We start from the raw sequence: 14,881 nt of genomic DNA on the forward strand, positions 1-14,881 counted from the left end.
TTTATGTGTGCTGAACACAACCCTTTCCGTAAACGTCATATTGGCGGGAAGTAGTAGGAGGTTTGTTAAATACAGTGTTTACTGTGTGAACTTAGCTAAAGATAAGAATATCGATTACATGTAGCTAAAGCTAAGATGTCTACTTCATCTGTGTCCAAGGTAACGTAATGTTCTGACGTTATTATGTTGCAGGATTTCATAAACCTCGTGAAACTAGCTTTGCAGTCGTGACATAACATGGACATATAAACTGCAGCTGCTTGTAACTTATCGCCGTTTATATTCCAGGGATGCTTTGTTTTCAAGCCAAGTGCTAAGAAGAAAAAGACACTCAGTCTGGGTGAGTTATGTTAATGTTAATAGAAGAGTGTCCTCATTTTAGCTGTCTAGTCTTACACTCACCTTGTTGTCATTTCTCCACAGAGGATCATTTCATCCATGGCTGTGAAGGGGCTGAGAAAAGCAAAACAAGATTCCAACTGTGTCAGGAGCTTTGGGATCAAATTAAAACGGACACAGAGGTAACAACATTCAATGTGTTTCCTATCAAAGAGAATAGAAAACAGAGGTCTGGGATAATAGCAGTGAATTCATTGATAAACTGATATTTCTCTGATATGATCATTGTTGACACCATCTTATTTATTATAAAGCATTAGATCTATCATACTTTAAATCGTCTGGATAGAGTGATTACACGATGTATTGACTGCCAAAGGAATGGATTTAATGACATCACCCTTGACTTAGAGAAACATTTAAAATTTATTTTTGACCTTTTATTTTTGCAAAACTACGAAGTCATTGTTGTTCCATTTCAAGGCTCATACAATGTCTCAAAATACTGTATACAAAACCAAAGCAATGACACAATGACACCCACTAAAAACAGAAGGTACCACCCCAATCTTTCAACTTCAACAGTGCATTATTTTAAACAAAACTCCCACACTAAAGAAATGGTAAACTTAATAGTAATACTTTTTGCCATCATAAACAATTTATGGGTTTGACAATGGGTGTTTTTTTGCTACCTGTAAGCTTTTACAGGACGAACTTAACAGGAAGATCCTGGACAGCTTGCTGGACTTCACGAGGAAGTGCTCTTCCACTCGCCAGCACAGTGACTGGGCATCACATATGAGGGCCAGTGAGATTCCCACAGCAGCTCTTGTACTAGGTACATCGTTGACAAGTCAATAGCTATGACATTTGCTGATTGATTATCCACACAACAGCTAATTTAGTATTAAATGATAATGTACTCTTCTGTATTTTCACCAGTCTTGTGGTGTTCCATCATGGAGTTTCAAAGATGACATTGTCATACCTTTGTTTTTTGCTTTTCTTTTCTTCTGATATCATTCACATAGGTGTGAATGTCCCGGACCATGACATGACCTTCCAAAGTTTGTCTGAACTGCTCCAGCAGTCGGTGACTCCTCATGTGGCCTCAGTACAGGCCAAAGAGTGCGTAGGTAAGAGACTCAGAGAAAAAGCATTGATAGTTTTTGTGTCCTAGAATAATAATAGTAGTGACTTATCTTATTATATATTGTTTACTTCAGCATTGAAGCATTTAATGAAGAGGGTCCTGGAGAGGTTATTAGGCACTGACGTGACTGTGGATGATGATGATAATGAGGAAGAGGAGACTGAGCAGACCAGAGCTAATCTCCACAAGAGCGTGCACTGCTCCCTCAGTACACTCTGTGATTGGTACACTACAAAAACAAAGGTAGGACCGTAAAGCATAACCAGTGTACGTGATTTTACATGTGTAATTTGGTGCATGAAAAGACTTTGAAAACCTGAAAGCACTTTTCCCTGTATTTTAGAAATCTGTTACGCCTGGAAAGAAACGTAGCTCTCCGGTCAAAGATGATCTGCAGCAGCCTCCGATTGTTATTATATTCAAAGATTTGGAGGCTTTCAATGCAAAAGTTCTTCAGGACTTTATACTCATCTGCAGGTAACTACAATGCATTAGCCTAACACTTTTACTGTTTCCTTATCCTTTTATTTTTGTGTTATCCGCCTCCTGTTTGTGGTATAACAACAAAATGATAATCATTTAAAAACTCTGACACCTCTGCTTTTGTAGCCAGCTTCCCATACACTAGGAAGCTAAGGGAGATCATCATCCATCACTGTGTGAAAAATATCCGTCTATTATTTTAAACAACTGTTAAAACATGTTCTCCCTTCCCCAGCCGGTACATTGAACGTCTTCCGCTGATGTTCATCTTTGGTATTGCTACTTCACCCAGCACCATCCAACACATGCTGCCCCACTCTGTGTCCTCCCTGCTGTGCATCGAGCTCTTCCAGTCCCTCTCCTGTACACAGCACCTGGCCACAGTCATAGACAAGGTAATGATTGTTCTCATATTCAGTATAAGAAGTTCACACATTGAGGAAGTACGGTAGACAGTGTACTGAGCTTCCACATCTGAAAGCCTTTGTGTTCTCGCTTTTCTGTCTTATTTCTAAATCAAATCTGCCAATCTTCCATCCAATGTTGTACTATTAACCTGTTAAATTTTTTAATATCGACACACTTATGCAGACACTGCATAATGAAGTAGTGGGTATTGCACAACTTCTAATCATGAAGATTTAACAACCAGTAAAACAATTTGAAATGTATTTTTCATACTTCCATTTATTTCTATTTTTTAAGTTCGTCGAGCAGAAAAAGTACTTTGCATTATTGAGATTTCTAAGCAGTTTTCATTTGAAATAAAAATAACGAAAAAACGTGTTTTATAAAACGTGCTTTATGAAAACGCTTATATGTTTTTATGAAAATGGAAGCTCAGTTTTTTCATTTCTTATCCATTAGTAGGTTCACAAGCAAACTTTTTTGACATGGACATTTTCTGTTAGTACAATGTTATTGCATTTTTGTCTCTTTTAAGTATGTACAGATATATATTTTGTTCAATCAAATTGTGTACAAGGCTTTTGTGCTGTCTTGAAATGAATTACCAGGAACCAATTGTATATTTTGTCTCGTTTATGTTTCAAGCTGATCCTGACAACATGGTTCCCTTTCAAGCTCAACGGCAAAGTGATGCAGGTGTTGATCAGCATTTTCCTCTACCACGATTTCTCAGTGAGGAACTTCATCAAGGGTGTTCAGGTAGGGAGTTCTAAATACGTAATCCAACATGTGTATCCTACAACCTTAACCAGTTGTCTCTTTGTATGTAAGTGTCATTTAGATAAGTGCATGTTGGCAACCTTTCTGCTCTGTGTTGGTGCAGCTGGCCCTGCTGGAGCACTTTCACTCTCAGCCTCTCAGTGTGCTGTGCTGTAGGAAGAAGGAGGCTATGCTGAATGTGATGCAGCTTGGTAATCATGACTTGGAGAGGATCAGACAGCTGCCGTCCTTCAAGAGGTGCACACGCATATAAACCATTTAGTTTTAGTCACCGGCTGCCTCACATTTGTTCTGTTGTTGTAGGATTTGATTTAGCTTTTTCAAATGCACCACTAATCATTAAATAGAGTCTAACCTGTGTGTTTCTAGGTATGTAGAAAAGCAGGAACCTCAGGAACAAGAGACTCTGCTCAAGGATGACACTCATTTGAAGGTACATTTGTATTTTATCTCTAAACCTAAGGCATTGGCAAGTAATAGAAGCACATACCTGACAGAATCTAAGGCTTTAGTATTTCCTGTCTTTCAGGAGGTGTGCCAGAGGCTGATAAAAAACCTTCACAAATACCACAAGAACTATTATCCTACCCTGAGGTGTCTCCACACACTGACCTCATCATTACCTCGATACCCCCTTGGGAAACAGGCAAGAAATGAATGCTTTATAAAAACACCTTTGTTTGTAGTGTTATATGAAGAATATTATATAATGTTTTAAAACTGCAATTGTCTACGTGTTACAGATCAGAGAGCTCCATTTAATCTGTTTGGAGAAGAACGTCTGGGAGAATGAGGAATACCACACTGCCATGAAGCTTCTGAAGTAAATCTTTATATTTAACTTGTATTTCAACCAGAAGAACCGACGATAATGGCTCCTCATTTTAGGCAGGAGGCTTTTTGAGCCATGCCCACTGTTTTATAAATACTCCTAAATTCCATGTGTTGCCATAACTATGTCTCATTTGTAATAAAATAGCCAGCAAACATTATTTATCTACACATTTTATTCTCTAGATGGCAGCATATTCAATGATATTTGGATGTTTATTGCTCCTCCTGGTGGCCAACCAGCCATTATTATATAGTCATGGACCAGTCTTCTTTGTTTGAGACCTCCCCACCCTCACCCTGATCCTTACCCTCTAGGATGCTGGCTAAAGATGAACTGATCTCTTTGCTAAAGAAGTGTGTGGAGATTTTGCAGCATGCCAAGTCAAAGAAAATAAAGAGAGCTCTTCTCCAGCTGGAGGCCATGCTCGCCAAATTCAAGCAGTTGGACAGTAAGTATTATTACACCTACATAACTTCAGTCTCTTTTTATATAATTTTCTGAATTTATTATTACTGCAGTGAATACACAACATTCCTTCAATTATTATTTCTTTTTCTTAACAGCAGTAGCTACCGAACCTCCCCCTCCTGCTGAAGAGAGTATCATCTCTCCAGTGAAGAATCTTCAAAAGAAAACAGATCTGTTCCAGCTGCAGAAGGTTTGCTGAAGAATGTTATCTTTATAGCCTTTCTGTGAAGGAATTCTCCTCCTCTCTGATAAGGTTGATCCATAAATTGTCTGGTGATTCTCACATATTTTTTAGGCCCTGCTGGAGATGAATGAGTCTCGGAGATCCAAAAAACTGAGCCCATTCGAGGTGCTGCGAAATGAAGCTCTCCAATTTATCGACGGCTTAGTGCAGTAAGAACTATTTCCTTCTGCTCTGTTTTAAATTGGAACATTTTAAACAAATCAAATCTCCTAAATATGGTCCAAATGATTATTTGACTATCATCTATCTCCCTCCCAGGAGCCACCTGTCTCCTCCAGAGTCTCAGACACTGAATGAAGTTTGCTACTACTCTTCTTCGGCCACTGTGAGACGCCACCTGAACGCAGCACCGCGCACCTCCATTCAGACTGCCCTCAACAGCCCCTTCTATTATCTTCAGGTACTTCTGAATTCCATCAATTGGGTTACTATCTTAACATAAGGAGGAACTCAAAACGAAGACCGTAGCTTCATTTGGGTCCCTTTGCTTTTCATTCAGAATGACCGCCTAAAGACTGAAGATGGGACCGTCTCTAATGCAGCTCCTGATATCTGCATCGTGTACAAACTCCACCTGGAGTGCGGCCGGCTGATTAACCTCTTCGACTGGCTGGAAGTGAGTTCATACATATACGTGATTGTTTGGTATTTGGCTTATAATTTAGTTTAATTTTAAGTAACATTACCTTTGCCCTACCAACTTTGACTGTTGGAAGTTTGTTTTTCTCACTCTAGAGGAGGCTTTATTGATTCAGAGGATCAATGTCACATCATTGATCTGAAAATCCAATATCGGCCCAGAATGGACTAGATACGGACCTGGATGATAACCTGTTTATGTTGTTTAAAGGCCTTTTCGACTGTGGTGTCTGCTGCCGAGGGCAACGATCCAGACTCTGACAGTTTTGGGAAAGTGGATGATGTCAAACAGTATCCTTTCATAACTTCATGTACAAACATGTTTACCCCTTCATCATACTATTCCACTGTTGCTAACAAACTCTGATTTGACAGAGTATGATCCACAATTGATGAGTTTTGTTCCTTAGCATGTTTTCTTCTAGCGCTCGTTTCATCAGAGCTGTGTCCGAGCTCGAGTTTCTGGGCTTCATAAAGTCCACCAAGCAGAAGACTGACCACGTGGCTCGGATCACCTGGGGAGGCTGCTGACACAACTCTCAAAAACACAAACACATACACACTTCACCTACATCTGTGGCTACAGTCTCCATTCATTCACACTCTTATCAAGCTTGATTTATATTTAGTTCTGTATTTTTTCCTCTAATAAAGTATTTGCGAGCAGCGACTGAAAACCAACACTTTGTATGTCTGTATAATAGTACCAGTTTTTATTGTCTTAGAAACTTAACATGACATGGTTGACCCAATATGTTGGTATACTGCAGGCATAGTGTAGTTAATTGATAGAAAAAACATCAATCTGGTTGAGTACATGCAATGAATAAACATTGTAGGTAAATTTGAGTCCTGAGCCCTTTCTCATTTCTCTAATTTTTGCCTCCTTGGTCCTCCGGTAGTGACCCGGAAATCCGTGTTAGTGCGCCTAAGGACTAATTTCTCTAAATGCGCATCGAGAAGGCTCTATAGTTTACATAAGATTGAGCAATCATTCACCATTTAAAAAAAAAGGAAACTAAGAAAAATAATTGCTTCTTATTAAAGACCTCACTTTAGTCTTTTTGTAAATAATTGAACATTAGTTTATCGAGTCATAGCGTTACAACAACAACGTCTAAAATGCAAACAAATTCTGAACTCTTTAAAAGATTTTTATTGTTTTTTTCCATTGAGTACATTGGTTTCAAAGTGATACCAGAAAAAACAAAAGTCAAAATAAATAAAACACTGGTAGGGAGAACAAAAAAAAAAATCTAATTAGCCCACTTAATGCTCAAATTAAAAAATAATGAACAGAGGACAAACTGCAAACATATTCGCTCTGTTCTGCTGTGTTTCTTCCCCTCGCTCTCAGATTGACCAGCAAACCTTAAGTAAAACTCTTGCACTGCTTTATCATATGTACATGTAACAAACAGAAAAACAAGTGACAAAGCCTGGAATGCTGGGAATCATTACAAAAGTGAGATAACTGTAGATACACTTACAGCAGGAGGAACATAGGCCACTGGTAGAGATAGGGTCCTTTCAATGTACATAAGGAAGCACCTAGTTGCTAACAACAGAGTGGTAACAACTGACAACAGCTCCATATAAACCTTTGCCCAAAGACAGAAATATGGCACAGTAAGAAAAGTTTCATTTAAACTAGCTAAACTGAATCTCTTACAATGATGAGCTTTTTTTTCTTGTTCTTTCTTGAGATATCACATGATAGCTTGCAGCAAGAGAAGGCTGTCTTGCAAAGATTTCTGGGCCACACTCAGGAAACATCTGGAGAAGAAATAAAATGCACAAACCAGACTTGTTAGTGAAACTTCAAAAGGCAGAGTTCAAACACAGATCCAAGACTCACAGTTTTGCCAGTGAGACAGGAATGTGAAAATAATTTCAGACGAAATGAAAAAACTCACAGCTTGCAGGTTGCTCCCCGAATCGTCGCATTAGCTGATCATGTGTGAACTTCACAAAGGTGTCATATTGTTCTGAAATGGACAGGATATAAGAATTAGTATTGTACAAATAAATTACATGCTTAATTAGTCTTGAGATTATCAATTCCTTAGAGACTTGTCCAGTATGTATGGTACAAATCACAAAGTGCTTAAAGTATTTATGTCATTAGGATTAATGAATTCCCATATTCAAATCTGGATGTAAAAAATACCAAACATCTCTGTTGGAGTTTTTGCTTGGTTCACTTCATACGAAAGTCAGTAAATTATGATATAATTATACATTTGATACAGTAACTTGTGTCCATAAGAAAACCCAATTATAAAAGTGCTTTAAAGATGAGTCCACTAATCAATTTTACAAAAACAATGTTGCTTATCAACCATCAGCAGGAATGCCAAACAGTTGCTGGTTCCAGCTTGGAATTGTCATTATTTGAAATTGGACTCCTTTCTGTTTTGGACTCTTGATTGATTCCTGTTGTTCGGAAGCATAACAAATTGCAAAATGTGTACACACCTGCCAGTTTTGAAGTCATGGTCGTCTCATACTCCTCTCGCACCTTCTCTTCCTTTTCTTTGAGCAGACGTTCACAGATCATTCCAACTTGTCTGAGGGTGAATAATGGCTGTTCTTTTCTAGTAGGTGAAATGCCTCCAGAGGACGTTCCTGTACAAACCAAACATAACCCTGAGCATCATATGGTGTATGTGGTATTTCTGGTTGCTTGAGTACATGTCACAGTCATTCTGGAGGAGTCTCTGGTGCCGGCAATGTGTTACTCAACCAACCTGGCATGCTGGAAACATTCATAGTAGACGACTGGGATGGGGACTCTGGAGAATAGCAACACTCTGAATGTTGGTAGCCTCCATCTAGATGCTTCCTCTTTTGAATGCGTTTGTACTCCTGCTTGATGCTGTTGAGGATTTGTTCTAGTGGGACAAAAGAAAATGAAAAAGAGAGAGGGTTTGTTAGTGAAGACAAAACATCTGTCATGCTAGGAGTCCACAACTTCACTTTCACATTGATAGCTATATATGTGTATCAAAGTGTGGTCCAACTTGATGATTAAGCCTCTCAAACCGATGGCTGGTCAGCAGACAGGCCAACATGAGTAACATTACCTGCACTGAGCCTTGAAGACGATTCGCCGAATGGCGAGGGCTCCATGCTAAGGTACTTCCTAGGGGATGAGGATGAGGACGATGGGGCCACGGGGATACATCTTCGTCTTTTAGGGGACGTAGGGCTCATCAGGGGATCGAAATCCATGGTTCTCTTCAGGGTGGCTCCACACGCCATGACTTCAGTTGGTTAAAGAGAGAGGGGCTGCGAAATACCGAAACAGGACAATATAGAAGTGATAACATCAGATGTTTTCAGATACCTACCAACCATGACCAATGTTAAACATGACTTGCAAATAAAAGTGTGAATTGTTTTACTAAAAGCAGTTGTCGTCGTTTAGGAATACATGCGAACCATACTGCGCAGCTGAGGCTTTAAATATTGGCTAGCAAGCTCAAGCTAGCTGTGCTTGCTAGCCAATAATCAAAAAGAAAACAAAGCTAACGTTAGCTTTGGATACAATACGTTCAACCCTGCGCTGATGTGTACATGTTTAAAAAAACGTGTCTTACCTTTAGGGGGAAAGTCGGTCAGTCCAACTGCGATTAACAATTCGTGTTGCTCTAAAAGTTGCTTCCCAAAAGTTGAGGAGACGATCAGCCGGCTGCGGGCCAACTATCTGCTGTTAGACAGGGAGCTAGCTAACTTAGCTGCTTATTTTTTCATACGGAGCTGTCGGCTTCGCTGCCCGTGACGTCAAGTGCGAACTGAGCTGCAATGCATTCTGGGTCATGTAGTGAAACGTTAAATTATGAGAAGTTGATGTCATAATTATTTCTTACTAACTGCACATTTCACTTTTCAAAATGTGATTACATTAGAGGTGCATCGCATACAATTTTGTGAACTATTACTCCATCCATCACTACATCCATTCCATGGGAAATTATAGAGACAATGGATGGATGTTGTATCTTCTATCTCCACAGGATAGCAGTGTTACACAAAAAAACACAGCAGGTCAACATGAAGCAAAGCAGTAGGCTTAAACTTTAAAATCCATATTCTATCACACACAATTACGCCTTTGTGGCTTTTCTCAAGTTTCCGTTGTGAGAAATATATTCATCTCTTAAGGCCCTCAAGGTGAACTGTTTTCCTCTATGGGTGGACCGTACACTGTATAAAACAGGGTTGAAAAGCTTATTATTTAGTGTCCACTTTAAAACTAGAACCAGTGTAGAGGGTTCTCAATTAATTGTCTTAACATGTACTTATACCTGCATTATATATGTGGCCTACTGTAAATGCTCTACGGTTTTTTCCTAAATATTGCAATATCAATATACATGTGTAAATTACTCTGAACATTACAGCTTTTTTTTCATTTCTGGTTTGTATGTCTCCATTTAGTTATTACATTCAGTTTGAACATAATCTAAACAAATCCAGAAAACAAAGTCAAAAAGTCTGCCCCTCATTTATTTAAACATACTATCACACACTCACACCATGCTGAGATTGAATATGTTTATTTATTAGGAAAAAAAACACCAGACAAATTATGATAAAAATAGTCAAATGTCATTTATTTATTGAACACAGTTAAAAGACACAATTGCACAAAGAAATTGCACAATGAATGCTTCACAAAATACAAAAGTGTAGCTTCTCACTAAATGATTGAACTGTTTCATAAACACACGTGTTAAGCAACTAACATTCCCAAATCACTACAGACTTGAGTTTTGATTTGATCAAAAAACTGTTTGTATTTCGAGGTATGACTCACCATTTTGCTTTGCAAAATACAAATACAAAAAATAAACAAAAAATAAATTAAAATAAAATTAGAAGGCTAAATTTCACAATATCATGGTCTTACAGAATCATCAAAAGCTGATTTCACTAATGGGATGCTAATTATACTTACAGTACAAGCAGTGTGCTCTCATTTAAAACGTTCATGTTGCATGAAGGTAGACACAGTTTCACCTTGCATTACTGTCACAATATTGCTATGATGTAGTGTAAAAAACAAAGGACCAAAGGGAACACCATATTTCTCTACTTTTAAGCTTAAATCTGTATCTTAATGCACAACCAAACTACAGCAACAGTGACGGAGCAGAGTGTTGCACTTCTAACCGCTGTTGCAGAAAATATGGTTTTAGTATAACTATAGTGTTTACTGAATGTATTGAGATACAGTTGGCATTGTCAATAAGTATTGTGCAACTCAACAAACAATTTCTCAACAACAGATCATGAACAGAGTATCATCACACTCCACCATGCAGTTGGATTTTTATCATCAGAAACTTGATCTTCAGTTCTGTATCTAAGTCTTTTTTGGCACATTTCACAGTAACAGAACAGTGCATTAGTAGTGTCGGGACTATTCTACAATAACTTCACAGTTGTACCAGAGCAGTGCAGCTTGTCTTTTAGACCGGCTCTGCTGTAGAAGTTTCAGTCACTCCAGAAACAGAAACCTGGGCTACTTTTATTTGAGTTTTTCCACAGCATGCTCCATCTTTCCCTGCCCTGCCTGCTGCTGTGCTTCTCACACTCCTGCTGTTCCAGTCACTCTCAGCGCTGTTGTCCAGAGTCTGCGTTGCTCTCCGGCACATATGGCAGATGTTGACGAAGGCCCTGCGCAGGTCCTTGCTCCTCATGGCGTAGATCACAGGGTTCACGGTGGAGTTGAGCAGGGTGAGCATGCTGCAAAAGGCAAACACAGTCTTGATCGAGTCGTTCACTTTTCCGAAGAGGTCGTAAACCATGATGGATAGAAGTGGGCCCCAGCAGATGATGAGGGCCACCAGGATTAGAACAAGGGTTTTAGCCAGGCGGAGGTCCATCCGGGCCTGCTCTGGTCTCACCGTCTGTACTTTAGTCCCTTCTGCAGTGTAGACAATCACACTCCTCTGGGAGCTGCGACTCAGCATCCGGACAGCATGGTTGTGGGACTTCCAGAGGATGAATATGTAGGCGTAGATGATGAACAAGACCAAGATTGTTGTCATCCCAATCCAAAACATCAGGTACTTTTGGTCGATTAGAGGGAAAATGTCCGAGCAGACAGAGTTGAGACGCTTGCAGTTCCATCCCAGCAGAGGCAGCAGTGAGAAGACGATGGAGATGGTCCACATCACACTGAAGGCAATGACTGCTTTAGTCTTGGTGACGATGCGTTTGTACGCCATGGGCCTGTGGATGGAGATGTATCGGTCGATCGCAGTGAGAAACAGACTGCCCACAGAGGCAGTGAAGGAGGCGATGACCCCCGCTAGCTTAAAGAGGAAAATATTGGGGCTGTCCTTCCTGTGGAGGACGTGAAAATCCAGGAAACTGTAGACAAATATGATACTGCCAATCAGATCAGCCACAGCAAGACTGCCTATGAAGTGGTATGAAGGTCGAGATCGAAGTGTCTGGGAGTGTAGTATGACACAGAGCACCATGAGGTTCTCCAGCACTGTAAATGTGCCCAGGATGAGAGCCAGGATGGCGACTGCGAGCTGCTGATCGGGAGTCAGAATCATAAAACACTCCATGTTATCCACAAAGTCCTCCCCACACTGTGCCGCCCCTCCACTCTCCACAGAGGTGCCATTACTCAGCAGAAAGTCTGATACATTTGTGGGGAAAATGGGAGCGAGGCCGTTGTAAATGACTTCCTTATTTCCAGGGAAAGCGTTACTAATTGAGTGAGGCTTCTCAAAATGAAAACGGTTCTTGATTAAAGTCGAGTCAATGGAGGTATCGTCATAGCTGGCATCGTTGGAGCCGAGATACTGGAGACCTGTCGTTAATGTGCTCATTGTGCTGCCTGCAATACTCTGCAAAGCCAACTTCATTGCTGCTTTGTGGCTGTAGAGATGCTCAGTGGAGAGGAGTGTGGTGTAACAGCTTTAGATCCATGCAAAAGGACTTCTATGAAGGAAATAAAAGGAGATTTTTAAGCCATGAATAATGGAATAATTTAATTGTAAATGACTAAATACATCACATTACATTCAATTGTTAGATTAATTGAATACATGAAAAAGCATCAATGGTTAATAAGGCGGAAAAATTGATTTGTTGCTGGGAGATATTGTGTATCAGCCAGCTGACTCCAGCCTAGATGCATCCCAGACAATAGTGGGAAACTGAACAGTTGATGACAAACCTGTGCAGCCTCAGGGGAAATCATTGCATTAAGTATGTGGGACACTCAAGCTTACTTATTCATCAAAGCAGGTCATTAGGCATTAAGCTTTTGAATCTTCTCAATAATCATTGGATTAATTAGGTATCTAGGGAGAAACAAGATAAAGAGTGCACCAATCTGTCCAATGATCCCTCAACATTTTGATACCAGTAATTATGATATTAATAATTAACGGTGAAGTTTGCATTTAGGGTTTGGAATAAGACATATTTGAAAAGCAGGAACATATTTTGCTCACATTAAAACTTGATATTAGAAAAAAGAAAAGATTAAAGTAAAGTCTAATCCAGTTTCATTTAAAGCTATGTCCGTTCATAAATTGGGTGATAATGCTCAAAATGAATTAAACAAAGATAATTAAAAAAACAATCACGATTAAAACAACAATAGGCAAACAAAAATAAACCTACCTTGATTTTTTCAGTACCAACATTTTGCCTCGATTCATAACACAAAAAAAGGAAAGAAAACAACTACAAAAACTGAGAGTAAACCAGTCGGTTGTCTCCACTCTCTTCACCAGTAGTTGCAGCAACTCCACACAGGACTGGAAACCAGTTGAAAATTACGTTTGTTTTTGTTTTGATGAAATGCCGGGGGGAATATCGTAGGTTTACTCCCCAGATACTGTCAATGTGAACTACGGTGGGCTGTGCGGACAGACAGCCGGTGCAGAGTGTGTTATCGGAGCGGGCGGTGTTATGGTTTTGTGCGCCTGGTGGTCACGTGGTTTGAGGTGTTTGAGCGCAGTAGGAAGTGCAGCCTTGAGCATCATCCACACCTATTTATATAAGAGCAAAACAGCTGCTGCAGGCAACACATGAAAACAGCATTCAACCCAGGTGTACCATTTACTATTGTTCAGTGTCCAAGTAATAATAATATGAAATATGGGACATTTTGCATCTATATCAATGCATAGTCTCTTTCTCTGACCTGATTAGACATAGAAAAGTGTTCATCAAGACTTGTAATTTGTTCTTTCATAATCCAAGAACTGAACAGCATGTTATCCCACACAGAAACATGATTAATGTGTTGGGTCAATTAGACGTCAGTTTCATCTCATGTCTTTATTTATAAGGACATCACACATGAATCAACATTTCTGTAAATGTGCCAGTGTAAGCCAGCTGGTTCATTCTGTCCTTTGGTGAGATGTTTTTGAAACAGACTTAGAACTACAGTACATTTCTCTGTTAGATCCTGTGTTAACAATTAACAGGATTACAAACATTATTATTTGGGATTTAAGAAAGACAAAGCTTTGAAAAAAATAAACCTTTCAACAATTTCATATCTAGAAAATCAATTGAATTCAACAATGTTGGGGCTTGTGGCAGCACAAACAGATATAAGGCATATTTTGTTCTTATTAAATTATTTTAATGACATATAATACCAATGTGATAAACAAGTATGATTTGATATCCCCTTTAAATCTTGCAATTAATTTAGATTAGTGCTATTATACACATATTAATAAAGTATTCTGAATCTGATGGTTAATTCTGACATCCCAGTTTGGACCGTGGTGGAAGGTAATAAAGTATTTACTTTTTAAGGCACTTACGTGGGACTTTTCCTTATAAAACTATAGTATTATCCAAGTAAGTACTTCTATTTTTATCAGCCATATCATGATGATAGTTCAATTGAAACAGACACCATAATGTATTTCTTCTGCAATTTCCACAGCCATTTTTACCAGCCACAGTGCTGGTAAAGTATTTATGTATTAATTACTGCAGTTGGGGGTCACATGCACACGCTATTAAGAGTCCTTTTCCTGTCCTGCGCAGCTGCACAATTATTTCCACTATGCACTCCCAGCAGAGCTATCTCCCAAATTACATGTATCTTGTTGTGGAAAATACATGACATTTGGCGTTGCAACATCATGGGAAAACAATGAAAGACTGTGCACATGATGCCAGTGCTTCCAGTTTTGGCAGAACAAGAAGAGGCTGAGGAATCATCCAACTAATTACTGAACACTTGTTATGCGGCTCTTGAAGCAGATTCAGGCAGCTATTGATCACTTGTGGTAGAGCAGTATCAATATAAAGATATTACACACACACACACACACACACACACACACACACACACACACACACACACACACACACACACACACACACACACACACACACACACACACACACACACACACACACACACACAGAGTAAGTGGAACATCTTGTTAATGACTGTTAATTTATGGATTTTATATTCAGATATATTTTAAATGACTTGATGACCAAAAGCTCATTGTTG

At 39.3% G+C, this 14,881-nt stretch overlaps 3 protein-coding genes across 3 annotated transcripts; 1 reads left to right on the forward strand and 2 right to left on the reverse strand.

The window, feature by feature from the left end:
- On the forward strand, nucleotides 1-6,033 carry orc3 (origin recognition complex, subunit 3). The gene is made up of 20 exons (XM_063909441.1): nucleotides 1-159; nucleotides 289-340; nucleotides 424-521; nucleotides 1,042-1,180; nucleotides 1,374-1,478; nucleotides 1,569-1,738; nucleotides 1,839-1,972; nucleotides 2,214-2,373; nucleotides 3,032-3,145; nucleotides 3,270-3,403; nucleotides 3,536-3,599; nucleotides 3,696-3,812; nucleotides 3,910-3,989; nucleotides 4,316-4,449; nucleotides 4,565-4,659; nucleotides 4,765-4,862; nucleotides 4,972-5,113; nucleotides 5,213-5,329; nucleotides 5,564-5,643; nucleotides 5,778-6,033. Exons 1-20 carry the CDS (start codon nucleotides 136-138, stop codon nucleotides 5,881-5,883), a joined length of 2,163 nt encoding a protein of 720 aa, XP_063765511.1. The 5' UTR covers nucleotides 1-135; the 3' UTR covers nucleotides 5,884-6,033.
- A 460-nt stretch (nucleotides 6,034-6,493) lies between these two features.
- On the reverse strand, nucleotides 6,494-9,143 carry LOC134881857 (akirin-2-like). The gene is made up of 6 exons (XM_063909442.1): nucleotides 8,955-9,143; nucleotides 8,439-8,643; nucleotides 8,103-8,246; nucleotides 7,831-7,980; nucleotides 7,269-7,340; nucleotides 6,494-7,128 (listed from the first exon to the last, which is right to left on the reverse strand). Exons 2-6 carry the CDS (start codon nucleotides 8,614-8,616, stop codon nucleotides 7,118-7,120), a joined length of 555 nt encoding a protein of 184 aa, XP_063765512.1. The 5' UTR covers nucleotides 8,617-8,643; nucleotides 8,955-9,143; the 3' UTR covers nucleotides 6,494-7,117.
- An 894-nt stretch (nucleotides 9,144-10,037) lies between these two features.
- On the reverse strand, nucleotides 10,038-13,265 carry LOC134881749 (cannabinoid receptor type 1B-like). The gene is made up of 2 exons (XM_063909287.1): nucleotides 13,012-13,265; nucleotides 10,038-12,321 (listed from the first exon to the last, which is right to left on the reverse strand). The coding sequence occupies exon 2, from the start codon at nucleotides 12,243-12,245 to the stop codon at nucleotides 10,830-10,832; it is 1,416 nt and encodes a 471-aa protein (XP_063765357.1). The 5' UTR covers nucleotides 12,246-12,321; nucleotides 13,012-13,265; the 3' UTR covers nucleotides 10,038-10,829.
- Nucleotides 13,266-14,881: the final 1,616 nt, after the last annotated feature.

The sequence above is a fragment of the Eleginops maclovinus genome, chromosome 19 (genome assembly GCF_036324505.1).
Source record: "Eleginops maclovinus isolate JMC-PN-2008 ecotype Puerto Natales chromosome 19, JC_Emac_rtc_rv5, whole genome shotgun sequence".
NCBI lineage: Eukaryota > Metazoa > Chordata > Actinopteri > Perciformes > Eleginopidae > Eleginops > Eleginops maclovinus.

Bases quoted from the DNA above. Each gene is read 5' to 3' on its own strand.
- LOC134881749 (XM_063909287.1), bottom strand. From the start codon at position 12,245: ATGAAGTTGGCTTTGCAGAGTATTGCAGGCAGCACAATGAGCACATTA.
- orc3 (XM_063909441.1), top strand. From the start codon at position 136: ATGTCTACTTCATCTGTGTCCAAG. The intron at 1,739-1,838 runs GTAGGACCGTAA...CCTGTATTTTAG, and splicing joins GGTACACTACAAAAACAAAG to AAATCTGTTACGCCTGGAAA. The intron at 3,990-4,315 runs GTAAATCTTTAT...CTTACCCTCTAG, and splicing joins ACTGCCATGAAGCTTCTGAA to GATGCTGGCTAAAGATGAAC.
- LOC134881857 (XM_063909442.1), bottom strand. From the start codon at position 8,616: ATGGCGTGTGGAGCCACCCTGAAGAGAACCATGGATTTCGATCCCCTG. The intron at 8,247-8,438 runs GTAATGTTACTC...TTGTCCCACTAG, and splicing joins GTCTTCAAGGCTCAGTGCAG to AACAAATCCTCAACAGCATC. The intron at 7,341-7,830 runs GTGTGTACACAT...TGTCCATTTCAG, and splicing joins CATGACTTCAAAACTGGCAG to AACAATATGACACCTTTGTG.